This window comes from Hippocampus guttulatus, chromosome 18, assembly GCF_054856545.1.
Source record: "Hippocampus guttulatus isolate MCC_2025c chromosome 18, RoL_Hgut_1.0, whole genome shotgun sequence".
NCBI classification, from domain to species: Eukaryota; Metazoa; Chordata; class Actinopteri; order Syngnathiformes; family Syngnathidae; genus Hippocampus; species Hippocampus guttulatus.
In genome coordinates, this window is record NC_141278.1 from 10,381,397 (window position 1) to 10,396,946 (window position 15,550).

Genomic DNA, 15,550 nt, shown 5'->3' on the forward strand with positions numbered 1-15,550 from the left:
CGATCAGCTGACAATGTCAATGCCCATTTCTAGTTCTCTTCTAGTTAAGTGATATTTAAATTCGTCTAAGAAAAAAGACATACGAATTTAAAAATCTTGAGTTAATGTATGCTTTCAAAAGAGTTGAAGATTATTGACAAAACATTTTTGAAATAGTTTCATCCACCCATGAGCTGAACCGCTTTATCCTTGTTTCCACATCTATTTCTAAAAATATAAGTGTGGATAAAGGTACTAAGTCTTTGTATAAAATCAGTCTTGGAAAATCTGCCTATGTTTAGTAACAGGGCAAAACAAAAAAACTCCACTCCCTGACTCCGGGATGTCTCTTGCTTTTGTTAACGGGATTTATTCCACCAATTCTAAATGGAGAGTACAAACAAGTAAAGCACACTAAACACAAACACTCTCGATACAACAGGCGACAATATACCGTTATTATGTGAAAAGGAGGACTGCAGTGGCTCGCCAAGCTCACAAAACCGCTGCCAGCTAGCGAGCGAGCGAGCGTGCGTGTGAACACAGCGCGTTGAGTATACGTCACCACGTGTCGCGGTCATGTCACGTCACAACAAAAAAAATCTTCTCAACAAGCAAAATGTCCGGCAATTACACGTTCTTTTTGAATAAACATCTCTTGTGAATCCTTGGCGGGAGTCAAGTGTTGCGTCAGTAAAGAAATCACCCCAAATTTCATTTGCGTCATCACATGGGCACTAAAACACACTTGCTACCACACGACATTGTCACGGCGATTCACAAAGTCACAAAGCAGAAGCCAACACGTACACGCGGGAAAATTTACTCGACTGACTTCAATTCACCTGACATGGGGGAAGGAAAAAAAAAAAGAAAACCCTAATTTTGGCCATATGCGAGTGTACAAATGCTCATTTGTGACCATGAAATACAAAAACGTGCCTTTAAAAAAAATAGACGTGTGGCACTCCTGCCTCCAGTGATAAGGACAACATTAGCATCCAAGAACGGTTCGGTTGTATTCACCCTTTTTGTATGTTAAGTTTGCGTTTGATCTTCAAGTACTTTAATTTAGGTGCACTTTTGAACTTTATGCTTTTAACATACATCTGAATTCAGTGTTGATGTTCAGACTTGGGTCCACTATGTCACTGCATTTTGCGCCAAGTTTTTTTTTTTGTGTGTGTGAGTGGTACTTGGTCTGAAAAGTTTGAGAACAACCAAAACATGAGGACACAGCACATAATCGTATCAATAATCTGCTGGGAGAAGAGGACATTTTGATTTACCCAACAAATAAGTACAATTTGGTCACGATTTTCAATCTTCAGTCTGGGATGAATTTCTGCAAGGTTGTTCGAACGTGTACGATATGAGAGTGGCGACCACCAAATGGGCATAATGTGCAACAGTAGCATGTGTGTCTATTTGTGCTTGCATTTTTCGCCAATTCGTGGTCACAAATTGCTATTTTGTGCACATGTGTGATGGCCACAAATGAATTTGAGGCTAGTTAGACAAATTACTCATTTGGAACAGTCATTAGAACAATTCAAAGGATTGCACTGAGCACAATAGTGGATTAAAATCATCAGCTCTTTGGAGGCCCTTTTCAAGCAATTCCCTCATCCTGCGTGAAATCCGAGATGACAATTGCATTTTGGACAACGTGTGCATGTCACATTGGTAGTTTTGTTCAATTTTTAAGAATTTGAGAACCCCTTTCCATAAAACATTTGGAAATCTGGAAAATAATAAAATTGCAAACATCTTGCCAAGTGTTTTGGTGTCATTCTGAAAAATAAACAAAAGGATGAAAGTCAACTTACAGTAGTGGATGCAATGTTTATACATATTAGCACTTAACCTCCATGACTTGAAAGTCCCTGTAAAGTGGAAAGAAAAATCTCTGCCAAATTTCAGTGGAAAGAAAAATCTCTGCCAAATTTCACCCCACCCAAAAAAAAGCCATGAATTAAAAATGAGGCTTGCAAATGGTGTAAAAAAAAATGACGGCGTTCTTTCAACTTTAAAAACGCTGTGAACACTGACCATGTCTGCTCAATGCACTGAGGCCACGCCCCTTTCCACTCTCGATCAAATACTGCTGCGACAACCTGGAAAAATAGATGCTAGCATCATTTAGCATGTTTCTTCTACCTGTGCATATATTTAAAACGTGCAACTATACTCTACCGGGTTCTACAGGCAACGAGGTGATCTAAAGAGGCCCCGTCAGCCCAAATAAAATGTGGGAATTCCCTTTGCAGGGTCTTAAAATGTTAGGTCAGTAGATCACAGTTTCTTTGCCACCGTTTTTGGGGATTCTTCTAAAGTGCTTAACCCATTGAACTATCCGTTCACGGTCAATCTTAACTGTTGCTTTCATTCATCGGTTTGGAAAATGTTAAAATTCTACTTTTGGTTATATATGTAGCAGCCATTTTTAATCCCTTTTTTTTAACCTAACCTCTATCTGGGATTGAATCTGAAAAGTCCTTGAAATACATCTTTGGGAGTGAATGAGTCAAGTGGACAGTCGACGCGGTGTCTATTATTGCACGTTGCCTCCGTTCTCTTCCCTTCATCAACCGTCTGAAAAAACAGAAATGGCTCTCTTGAAAAAAATACTCTCACCTTATATACTTCTCATCTCGTGGTGTAGCAAAATAGATTTAATGGGGGAATGGAACGGTTGGGTGCTGTAATACTTCATCAAGGTGGCACAAAGGACCAAAAAATAGCTTTGGTATTGCTGACTTCAAGCTAACAATAATAACGACACAATAAGGCCTGACAACACTCATTAAAAGTTTAAAAAAAAAAAACATGAAATGTCGCCGTGGAGTCAAGTGAAGAAACTACACTTCTCAAAGCCTTTGTCAAAGATGATGCAATACTGTCAAGTGGGTGGTTGCCATGGTAGCAGCAGCAGGAACGCACCCAAGCTTACATTTCGGAGTTCAGCAGTTTCATAACTGAGTGGAAGAAAAGCTAAAATGACCCTGAATGAAGTCGTTAAGCGTGTAGTAGATTTCTTGTAAAACTGTTATTAAATTGCTTTTTATTTTGTCATTAAATTGTTTTTATTTTAAGCAATTAAATCTATTTTAACAATTCTACTCATCTGAAATAAAATTTAAAACTGAATAATTTCTTAAACTATTTAAAATACAAATTAAATAAGTATTTATTTTAATTGTTTTTTTTAATTGTTTCCAGTAAATCAATTAACAAGTTATTGACGAAATGCTTTTTGAGTAACTTCCAACCAAGCATGACTGAATGAAATGGATGAATAAATGATCAGAAATGAACACATTTTCCTGTGCAGTTTTAGCTTGTGTCGACATCAAAGCTTATAAAGTGACGCACGCACACGAAATGATCCAAACGTGACGGCCGACCACGCCCGCTGGCCACGAGGCGCGGCTTGAACGAGCACAACTTGACTTAGCGCAATGTCGATTGCACGGAAAAGCCAAAAGACAAAAAAAATCGATATTGAGGATGTTGCGGAAGCGGCCTTTGACGGTCTCGTTTCCTTTGCGTCTAGACGCTCTCCAATACCACCGATTTTTCCTGGAGGGGCTCCGTCTCGCTGTTGTTGCCGGCGCCCGCCTCCACTAAGGGGAGCTTCTCCTTCTCGTCTCGCTTCTCCTCCTTGGCGGTGCCGTTGCCGCCCTCGGGATGGTGCGGGCGGGCCTCTACGGGGGATGAGGCGGCGCCCCCGCCAGTGAAACTGCGGGAGATCTCGTCAAACGTTTTGCCTTTGGTCTCCGGGACTTTAAGGAAGGTGAAGATGAAGAAGATCACCAGGAAGGCCATGAAGATCAGGAACACCCACGGCCCGCACCATTCCTGTAGGAACAAACACACACACACACAAAACCAATTGTACCATATTTTCCACACTATAGGGCGCACCAAAAAGCCTTCCATTTTCGTAAAAGCTCACCGCGCGCCTTAAAATGCGGTGCGCCTTGTGTATAGTCATTACGTAATACCCCAAGATGGCACCTTGCTGGAGACATGCTTCCAATGTTATGACCTGCTGTTGGTTCAGCGAACTGTGTCACTGCTTTATTAAATACGTTTTTGTTGCAGCTCCGAAAAAAGGAGAGCTGTGGTGTTGTTTTTTTTTGAAACGTACACTTTATTAATGGTTTTCACAGTCTCAACAAATACAGGAACCTCTTTGTCCGTCTCTGCCTTTTCTTCCGTTCGACTCGAGAGGCGTTCATGACCGCCTCGGAAAAACGTAAATTAACTATTACTTCAATGAAACTACGAAAATTGAAAATAATACAACAAAACAGTAAATCAAGCGAGGAAATCACAAAATAAATTCTATAGACCCACTACAGAATTTATTTTGTGACTTCCTAGTTTGTGAATACAGTACATAAAGGAATAAATAAACACTTCTGAGACAGTCCAGTCTCCTCCAATTTAACTCAACTGAACTGTATTTAGAAGGCACTTTCAAACAGCCATTGCTGCATAATAAGTGCTGTACATGGAGCAACTAAGAATGTATACAACAATGAAGCAATAATCAGTAACAAAGATGGTAGTAGGCACCAAACAGTAAAACTAAGATTTACTGACATCTGATTGTTCTGTTGCAGCTACGGGGCTATAGAATTTATTTTGTGATTTTGTGTTTTGATGCATTACTGGATTTTCAATTTTCGTAGTTTCATTGAAGTCATCGTTAATTTCCGTTTTTTGGAGGCGGTCATGAACGCCTCTCGAGTCCAACGGAAGAAGAGAAGGCACGGAGACGGACAAAGATGTACCTGTAGCTCCATCTAGTGGATGCATTGTAGATTGCGCCTTATAGTCCAGTGCGTGCAATATATGAAAAAAATTAAAATATAGGCCATTAATTGAAGGTGCGCCTCATAATCCAGTGCGCCTTTTAGTGCGGAAAATACGGTACCTAATTTTTCTGTCAAAAACGGATGCGTTAAAAAAAAAAAAAAAAGTAGTGTCGTGAGATTATCCTTTGAGCTTGGAATATGCAGTACTCTGGGTTTTGTTTTTTTGGCCTTACCTCAAGTTTGGGGAAGCTGATTCCAACAAGGAAGTTGGAGGTCCAGTTGCAGCAGCCGGCGACGGCCATGGCGGCGGGCCGCGGGCCCTGCGAGAAGAGCTCGGCCACGATGAACCAGGGGATTGGGCCCGGGCCCAACTCGAACATGGCCACGAACACCATGACGGCCAGGATGGCCACGTAGCTCATGCCGGCCACGTCCTTCTGTCGGCGGCGGCGGAGGGAGTGAGACACCCGGTCAGACGAGCGACATTCGTCAGGGAAGCAGCGATGCGGGCGGGGCCACTCACCTGCAGCAGCGAGACGGTCATGAGCAGCGCCGCCAGCGCCATTCCGCCCAAGCCCAGCAGGTGCAGCGTCCTGCGGCCCGCCTTCTCCACCAGGAACAGCTGCACACCAATGCCGAGTCAACAAGTGCGTTTCCCCGACAGGTCACTCATGAGTGGATATTAACTCATTCACTCCCAAAGACATTTTTAAACGCCTTTTCAGACTTGGTCCAGAATCACGAATGTAGGCAAAATAACATGCTTTTTCTCTCAATTATATTGTTATAATCATTTGTTTCAGATATACTGTAATTATTTTCTGTATAAAAAATAATTTGGTGTTCAAAAAGTTTTTTTTCAAACTTGAGTCTTGAAAAAGATGGGGTCGTCTTATAATCAGGGCCGTCTTATATTCGGGCCAATACGGTAAAATCACTTTGACCAACTGAAAATAACAAATTTTTGTAGCTCTAGTTTTTTTTTAACCTTTTTCCTGTCAAGCATTATACTTTCCTTTTCAAATTTGCAAAAAAAAAAAAATTTTTTAATTACCCCTTTGAAAAAAAAAATACATGAACTTGTGAAAAACTTTTGAAAGACTTTTTGGCCCCAGCAAACAAAATCAAGGTGATTTGAATGTTAATCCTTTCGGGGACAGAGGTCACTCCAGTGAACAGCTTATCATGTAATCAGGTTACAGTCGGAACGTAACACAACTTACCCAAGTGTGAGCAATGGTAAAGAATAGAAGTGACTACACGTCAAGGAGAGAAAATCCCGGAGCTGGCACCCACCGAGACAACGGTGAACACAGTGTTGACGATGCCTGCACCAATGGTGGCGTAGATGGGCTGGCTGACCCCAGCCGAGCTGAAGATGCCCGTCGAGTAGTAGAAGACCTGTGGACACAAAGCTGTGCTTTTTGGACGGAAAGGGAAATGTTAGGGCGGTGAGGCGCGGCGTGGCCACTCACGGCGTTGATGCCGGACAGCTGCTGCGAAAGCTGCAGCATGACGGCGATGAGCAGCGGCTGGCGGTAGCTCGGGCAGCGGAGGAGCTCCAGGATGGTCACCTTCTTCTCCAGCGCCATCTTGTTGCTCTCCTCCTTCATCTCCTGCAGGTCGCTGCCCACGTCCTCGCTGCCGCGCAGACGCACCAGCGCTGCGCACATCAAGGTGCACAGACGCGGGTCAATGGAAACGCGGACCGACATTGTGAAAGGAAAAAAAAATCCGTATTGGCCCGAATATAAGACGGTGTTTTTTTGCATTGAAATAAGACTGAAAAAGTGGGGGTCGTCTTATATTCGGGGTCTAGACATTATGACGCTAGATGGCGCCAGATATCATTGAAGCGAATGCTGAACTTGACTCCCGGGCCAAAGTGAACCCGTCACGAAGAATAAAAATAAAAATAGCGGTAGGACGAAGAAGAAAAATTAAAAATAGCGGTAAGAAGGAAAAGAGAAGAAAATAATAGAAGAGATAACAGAAAATGGAGAAACGTAGCGACAATCTGGAGAAAAGTGGGTCGAAGATCGGCCAGGTTAATCGGCAGCTGAGGAGAAGTTATGATGTCATTTACATTTCAAAAACCAGAAGCCATTCATTTACGAATGTGATTGCACTTTAGATTTAAATGAGGCAAAATAACATGTGTTTTCTCTCAAATACATTGTTAGAATCATTTGTTTCAGATGTACTGTAATTATTTTCTGTATAAAAATTGATTTGGTGTTCAAAAAGTCTTTTTTCAAACTTGAGTCTTGAAAAAGAGGGGGTCGTCTTATAATCAGGGCCGTCTTATATTCGGGCCAATACGGTAAAATCACCTTGACCAACTGAAAATAACAAATTTTTGAAGCGCTAGGTTTTTTTTTGGACCTTTTTCCTGTCAAGCATCATACTTTCTTTTTCAAATTTGTAAAAAAAAGAATAAAATTACCCCTTTGAAGAAAAAAAATACGTGAAAAAAATGTTTACTCAACAAAACGTGCAATTTAGTTTCAGCGAATGACTAAAGGTGCGGTTGGAAACGCAAGCGATGGCGAGAGCGAGGCTGACCTTTACGTGCCTCCTCCTCCTGTTTGAGGTTGATGAGTAGGAATCGGGGGCTCTCGGGGCAGAAGGGCAGCAGGACACACTGCAGCACGGCCGGCGCCACCGTCAGCGCCAGCAGCAGCGGCCAAAGGCGCGACGAGCCCAGCAGCCTCTCCAGGCCCAAGACCTGCCCGCAAAAATAAATAAATAAATAAAAAGACAGAAAGAAAAAAAATCTGGGGCTCTACCGTCGCGAAACGAGTTCTACGTTGGTGTATGCATGCGCGATCGGCGGTTGTCAGGGCAGCTGACCTGAGCGATGAGGATGCCGACGACCACGCCGAGCTGGTGCAAAGTGCCAAAAGCGCCCCTGAGCGGAGTGGGGGACACCTCACCCACGTACATCGGCGTCAAGCCCGTGAAGAGTCCGCAGAAGAGGCCGATGACCAGCCGGCCGGCGATCACCATCTCGTACGATGAGCATAAGGTGGAAAAGCCCATCAACAGCCCGCCGATCACCGCCAGGATGTTGACCAGGAACATGGAGCGCTTCCTGCGGAACGCCGGAGGCGCCGATGCTTGATTTGACATTTGCGCGCCGAGCGCAGAGCGGACGTGCCGCGCCGACGGGAGCACCCACCTGCCAAAGCGGTCGGCCATGATGCCTACGCTGAAGGATCCCGCCATGCCGCCCATGCTGAAGATGGCGACGGTGATGCTCCACACTATCGTGCAGACGCCGGCGTCGATGGGCTCACCGTAGCGCTCCATCCAGGTGTCGTTGAAGAACGCACGCAGTTTCTCAAAAACACAAAAAAAAAAACAAGGGCACTCAGCGACAACTGCGTTACCGCTTTTATGCACTTGGAGCCAAACCTTTGAACCAGTGGTGTCCAACCAAGGTCCCGGGGCCATTTATAGCCCTTCATCCGCTGGTTTAAAAAAACAAAACAATGCCTTTCATTCTTTACCATAATTGTCGTACTTCAAGTCATCTACATTGCTAAGAAATTATCTGGTGAACAAATCCATGTGAATCAAGACAGAATACTTTTGTTATTAATTTAGATTCTTCAAAGTCAGACTCTTTTTTTTTTTCCTCCGTCAGCTTTCTGATGTGCTCGGCGATCTGCGAGGAGGAGGAGCCACTTTTGTGTCCGGGTACACACATGGAAGTCATCGACACCTATTCAAGCAGGAGGAGCTCCTCAGTTTGCAAGGTGTCCAAGCAGCCAGCGGAAAAGAGTTTTTGAATCATGAGCTCGCCCCTTTCTTTGTTTGGAAAGTACAGCGTTATTTTGGAGCATTGTACGTTCGTCTTTGATCACTCATCTTTGGAAAGAAAACTGCATCAAGGCAACAATTATGGACTTGTGACTTCATAAGCGGGTCCAACCCCTCGACCTGTTTACTCCGGCAGGGCTGGATCGAGTCTGGTAGGTTACAAGGCCCAGCTCATCCAAAAATCCCAAACTCGTTGCCTCATCACCGATAACGACAGTTTTTCCAAAATAATTTGAAAATATCAACAATTGCTGACTGGATTGAGTTTTGTGTGTTTAACCCTTTCAGGGACAGCGGTTACTACAGTAGACAGCTTATCATGTTATCAGGTGACAGGAGTGATCAACTCAATTCAGAGCATTTCAAAAGCAGCCTCAAATGAAAAGGTTTGGACAGCCCCGATTTCAACTTTGCCCTTTTACCAAAAGTAATTGATGACAGGGAAGAAATGGTGCGGACACCAACCTGCTCAGGCGCATTGATGACGCCCGTGTTGAAGCCGAACTGCAGCGAGCCGATGACGGCTGTCGTAAGGGAGAACAGGAGGTAGCCCGTCACCTGCTTGCCCTGCCGCCGCAAACAAAGACCAGAAAGCATTCAGCACCACATCGCTCACAAATCCCAAGACAACATGGCGGCCATACTAAGTAAAATTTATATATAATATATATATATATATATATATATATATTAAAATGTTGTCCAATCACATTTATTTTGAAATTCCCCAATCTATGTGAAGTAATTGGATTACTCCAAAAGAAATTTTTGAAATCCCACTACATTTTTTAAACAGGCTCAAATACACTTTAAACAACTCAAACAACACTTTAACGTGTTCATAAGAGTCTTATAATTAAAATGCCAAAAGCATTTCAAAACAAAATGTGTCTGATAAAAAGTATTACTTTTCCTCTTCCCATAAAAAGTGCTTGCACTGAGGGAAGCCATTTTCTTACTTTTTCTAACCCCTACAAATTTGGTATCATTGGAAAGCACTGAATGTCCTCTTTAAGATAAGAAAACCTTTATTAGTCTCGCAATAGAGAAATTCCCGATTCACAGCAGCAAAGTTATGAAAGGAAGAAGTATAACAACAAAATACAGGAGCTGCTGGAAAGGCAGCCACTCTCGCGGCGCCATTTTGAAGTCAAAATAACACAACACAACACAACACATAGGACACAGACAGTCGTGCAATCTTCACCACTTTTCTGCATACACTTTGTTGTCTGAAGCAGTTATAGATGAAAGAGGAGAGGATCAAAGTGTCCTTTCACCAGTGGATCAGAGACGTCATGCTGAAAATGTGCACACGTCTGCTACAAGCTAAGTTTTGAAAGCAAACACGAAGCTGTAGCGTCCATTGACGAAAAAGAGATTGGCTCACATCTCCTGTCCCATGTAAATCCGCTTCAAACTCCAAGCCGCGACTCCCATCGTCGGCTTGGAGGGCCCTTTCTTCTCATCGTCGGCTCCTCAAGCCTTACATCCATCCAGCCGCAGACCGTTCAACAGCACCGATCTCTCCGCTGAACAAAGCGGGGCTGTGAAAAATGCTGCCCATTACAGGCGCAAGACACAAGCGCCCCGGGACTGTCCAGCAACGACAGTCAAATGGCGCCGACATTCCTCCCAGTCAAAAACAGTGCTGGTATACCCATGCTGCCGAGAAGGCGCAACCACCAAGCACAGTTTCCTCCTTGATGAATGTCGTGGCCAAAAAATGCTGAAAAAAGTCCACATCAGGTCCACACGACGTAACAACAAACACAAAGTGACAAAACAAACCAAAAAACAACAAAAAAAGCAAGGCTCATGAGAGCACTTGCTGACGGCTGCCTACTCGGGCGCCATCTTGACTTTAGAGTAACAAAAGGAGTTAATGCAATTGGAGGCACTGGGTGGGAGATATTTAGGTTCACAAATGTCCTCTACAGAGGACAAATTTGAACTACTGGTCGTCAGGAGGATATATAAGTATATATACACACACACACACACGAAGAGTGGTACCTCTACTTACGAACGTCTCTTCAGACGAATTTTTCAAGTTACGAAACAGGAAAATATTGCCTCTTGTTAAGAAAGAAATTTCAAGATACGAAAGGTAAAAATACAGTATTGGCCGCTAGTCACAGCTCCGAGTTTCCTGAACGCAACATACTTATAGTTCCTCCGCCATTGGCTATTACCGAGCATCTTCCTGGCATCCCATTGGCTAAGAGGGAACTCGACCGAATGTGTGTTAATAGATAGGTATGTGTTTATAAAGCGTGCTCGTCTTTCGCCGCTCAGGGTCATGAGGGTTTCCGATACGTTTTACGTAAAAGTGAATCATCTGGAAAAAGTGTTCACCAGTTGGGCGATCGCGCACGATGCTTATGTTCACCTTGGACATTTTCAAAGCATCTTTTAAAGCCGACAAAAGCCAATGTTCTTGGATCCGTTTTTTACAAAACGCCCGGCAAAAAACACTTCTGAGAGAGAACATGGACTAAAGAGGGCAAAAAAACAATGAGGACACAGTTAAAGTTAAATGACCATCATTTTTATTCTTTATTTTTTACATTATGCACAACTCTCATTTATTGTGCAGTAATCGAATTGTAACATGTATTTGTTCCATATTTATATATTTTTAGAAAACATTTATGTCCGATTTTGGGGGGGGGGGGGGGGCTTGGAACGAATTAGGGCATTTACATGGAAAACGCGTCTCTACTTACAAATTTTTCTAGTTCAGAAATGTCTTCCAGAACCAATTAATTACGTAACTAGAGGTACCACTGTACAGTATAAGAGATTAATCACGTCACCCTGTTGAAATGCCGCGTTCAAGTATTTGTATAAAAGATCACCCACCCAACTCTCAGAACCATGTGTTGTACCGCTCACAGCTAATTATGGACGCGTTTTGAGTTGAAATGTCGAAAAAGTGAAGACGGTCAATTGAGAAGTAAGACTGCATTGATCTAAATATCGACGCCACGTTCGTCCGCGGTAACTCGCGAATGTTGGCGTCATGGCGACCGCCTGCATTTCGTACAGCAAACGTAGGGAAGGAAGAGGGCAAGAAAGACGACGACTGCTCGGTCTACATCTCCCCTAATTGTCTATGATAAATGAGGCAGCAGTAAAGTAACCAAGTTACTTTTTCAAGGGAATTAACTGTCGCTTATTTGTCTCAATGTGTTGTCACTCTGACACTGACATCATGGCGCCCAGTTTATCGTTGTCTTTTTTTCTTTTTTTGCTAGCGCTCAGTCAGCAGCACACAATCGGTCGCTGCTGCCAGGCCAGGAAGTGCGGAGGACACCGAAGGACGTCCTTGAGTGAGCCGATATTTGTTAGTTTTTTTTTTCTTCCTTTTGCCCATTCATATTTGGGCCACGAGGGTGCGACCGGTAATCTCACCATCTTTCCAGTTTGGCTCCAGTTTGAGCAGAAAGCGATCAAACGAGCCTTGATGGCCACTTGTGATGTCATCAGGAAGACACCAAACTGCCCAAGCGCTGCTTTGCGACATCAAAGTACAGATTTTTTTTTTGTTTTAGTAAAGAACGAGCCACAATCACTCAAGTATTTCATAATATTTCATCGTTACCGTTTGTAATTAATGTATTTTTTTAAAATATAATTTGATAAGCTATGTAAGGGTGCCTCGACATGGGTGGCGTGCAAAATGCTACTTTTTGGACCCAGGTTTGTATGATTAAGAGTTGCCCCCCCCCAACATGTCAATAGCCCTTTGCTCATCACCACAGCAAGTCACATGTTTGCCACATGGCACGAAGAAAAATTACAACACCAAGAGATGCTCTTCGCTCTACAAGATGCAAGCTGAAGTGTTCAAAAGAGCCGAACGGAAAGGAAACATGTTGAGAGTTTAAAAAAAAACAAAAGAAAAACATAAACAACATTTTGGAAGTATCAAACGTTTACAGGCTGCTCTTCAAACTGTCAAGTGTGCATTTGCATAGATTTTGCTTAATTCTCACAGTTCCACAGCACACTGCTGCTTTTCAATTTTTGTGATCTGTATTTTGCTTCTCGAGGTTTCTTTTCAATGCCCAGCGTGATCTTGTGGTAAAGCGATTGCGACATTCATTAATTATTCATCCTTGTTGTCCTTCTTTGCTCTCGTGTTATTTCTCGGCCTGTCTGGGTACAAATCAAATGGATTGTTCAAAATTGATTTCTGACTTTCTTCAAGCTTTTGTGTCGCAATCTCGACAATCCTTTGGCTACATCCTGAAAATTGCGTTGCGTTGACTTCAACGAAGGGCCAAAAAAATTCTGTCACCTGAGTGCTGACAGTGACACAGCATCTTGTGTGCGTGTGCGCACGCATGACCTTTGATTGATTGAACAATCAATCTCAACTGTATTTCTACAGCACTTTAAAACAACCACCGCTGTATACAAAGTCCTCTATATGGAGCAAAAATATATATCTAATACTGTTCATACAGCAACAAACAATAAAACAAATTAATGATGATGACGGTAGATAGCATAAAACATTACATCAATGGCATGAGAGATTTAGCAGCACATTATATAAATTTTAATTATGCAACACAAAAGGCTTCAAAGACAATCATTTTCACTGCAAAACAGATAGCGTCTTTTTTTATTTAATAATTATTGTTTTGGACGTGCAGGCTACTTTGTTTACATCAGAGTCAAGTATCCTATTTAAGCATCTAAATATTTATCAATTATTAATAGCCACACAACATCGTTTTAAAAGGAAACTTGACTCATGATGAAAGTCATACCCTGCAGAAATGAACTCAAGTTTGACATGGATAATCAAATGTTTCTTCCATGTTGTGTGTTACGTCTAAACAACATTTCTCTGGCTCTCAGCAATTCAAAAAAAAAATCAATAAACTGCATAACAATAATGGGCATAACGAAGGCTCATTAGATATAGTCAGAAAAAAAATACAGATGCACAATATCGAAATCTGCACTTGGATGTAATTTATATCTTGCTACCTTTTACTGGAAACAGTAGGTGAAATCCAATCAAATTTACTAATCATATTAGACAAGATGATTATGTTGGCGTTGAGAGTTTAAGAACAGGGTGGGGTGAGGTTTCAAACACTCACCTGCTGTCCTTCCATCGTCTTGCTGACTTGGTCCTGTTACGAGGGGGCCCGAAAAGAAGCAAAGCCTGCAGTCGTTGCCGATCCTCAGGTGGTCTCCCGCTTTCCAAGCCGCCCGGATGCGCTGACCGCTGCAAGGAAACAAGCGCACGTCGTCAGCTCGGCGCTGTCCGCGGTGCTACAACAGCAGCCGAACCGAAGCCAACCGAACCGAACAATCCCCTCAGAGAAGCCCACCAGCGGGAAGAAACCAAGACAAACGCACCTAGCTAAAACAGCAATAGTCCAATCGGTGTTGACACAAAAAAAGAGGCGGAAAGGTGAGTGATGCTGGTAAAATGGTGCTTAAGGGTCCTCGGATCTGACCGTGGATCAGCCCGACCGACCACAAAGCTTGGTTGGTTTGCTCCTGGCGAGCCGCAGCACGTCCACACACGCCCTCAAGTCGCCTTTTTTTGGGGGGCTGCGTGGAAAAGGAGATGTCGTGACGTGGCCCCGCCCCCAGTGTGCGCCGCTGACGTGCGCGCGCACCATCCTCATCGTCGTGGTGGTCGTCCTCGTCATCGAGGGCCGCCATGCGCTACGGTGGCCGCGGCATGCACGCATGCACAACACCCCCACACCACCACCTCCACCACAGCCCCCGCTTTATTAGGGACACAATTTGATGTTACTCGGTCAGTTGGCGTGACGGCATGGCGCATGCGCAATTGGGACGTTATGACGCGCCCCCCCAAAGCATCCTTGCCTTAATTCCCATGATGACTTGCGCTCACGACCTTGATTGATGCTGATGCTGCAGATGATGCAACACAAGACATTACCAGCGGCAACAGCACTTTTATGGATGTTAGTAAATGATTACAAAATATTTGGCTCAGCAGGTGATTGGAAAACGTTTTTTTCAGCTTTTTATTGATGTAATGTTTAATTGTAAACGTCAATGCAATGTTTTATAAAAAATATGTCAGTCTGTTAAAATCTTTTGTTTCCCTAATATAATTTTTTAAAAATCTATTATGTAATCATTTTTCATGTAAACATTTTCAATAATTTTTTCATGATGTATTTATAATTAAATATCATTTCACGTGTTCATGAAATGCTTTTGATTTCCCACAAAAAAATTCTATAAAGCATTCCATGTAAAGAATGAAACTTATTCAAACACAATAAAATTGTATTTGTACACATTTGTCTTGACAGTTGATGGTAATACATTTTCATTACTATTAGAGGTGCAGATATTATTATTGTATGCAGATAGTTACTATTGCTAATTTATTATATTTATTCTACAAATATATTGCTAATGCTATATTTTATATTGCACTTTTATTCAACTGTGTGCAGTTCTTTCTGAAACATTTATTTTGTGCAATGAAACTTTGTTTTTTTTCTTTGCCCTCAATTTTGCTGCTGGAGACTGCAAATTTCCCCAGTGTGGGACAAATAAAGGTTATCTTGTCTTATAATGGATGAAGGTTTACAATATGCAGTAAAATCTTTAGCTTGCGAAAAATAATGTTGGGTTTCCAAATTTTAAAAAATAAAGACCACAAAATTTTTATTTAACCACAGTGATGCAAATGAATCTTTTTTTTGAATGACCTTTTAATTTCTCAAACAGTTGAGCCATCTAGCTGGCTAATGGTGTCCTCACAAGGAAGCAAAGAACTCGCCTGAACACTTACTCACCCGCTCGGGTAAGACAGGAACCGCAGGAGACCAACTTGCCATCCATTGCCAGCCCTGAGAACAAAATGACAAAAATGAACAAGCACCAAACAATTTGAATAT

The 15,550-nt window shown here is 42.7% G+C and overlaps 1 protein-coding gene across 1 annotated transcript; it reads right to left on the bottom strand.

The window, feature by feature from the left end:
• Positions 1-325: 325 nt before the first annotated feature.
• On the bottom strand, positions 326-14,438 carry LOC147191174 (solute carrier family 2, facilitated glucose transporter member 1-like). Its single transcript, XM_086136474.1, has 11 exons — positions 14,016-14,438; positions 13,754-13,881; positions 9,096-9,197; positions 7,987-8,147; positions 7,659-7,899; positions 7,371-7,533; positions 6,281-6,468; positions 6,102-6,206; positions 5,329-5,427; positions 5,039-5,242; positions 326-3,840 (listed from the first exon to the last, which is right to left on the bottom strand). The coding sequence occupies exons 2-11, from the start codon at positions 13,766-13,768 to the stop codon at positions 3,532-3,534; spliced, it is 1,587 nt and encodes a 528-aa protein (XP_085992600.1). The 5' UTR covers positions 13,769-13,881; positions 14,016-14,438; the 3' UTR covers positions 326-3,531.
• Between the last annotated feature and the right edge of the window lie 1,112 nt (positions 14,439-15,550).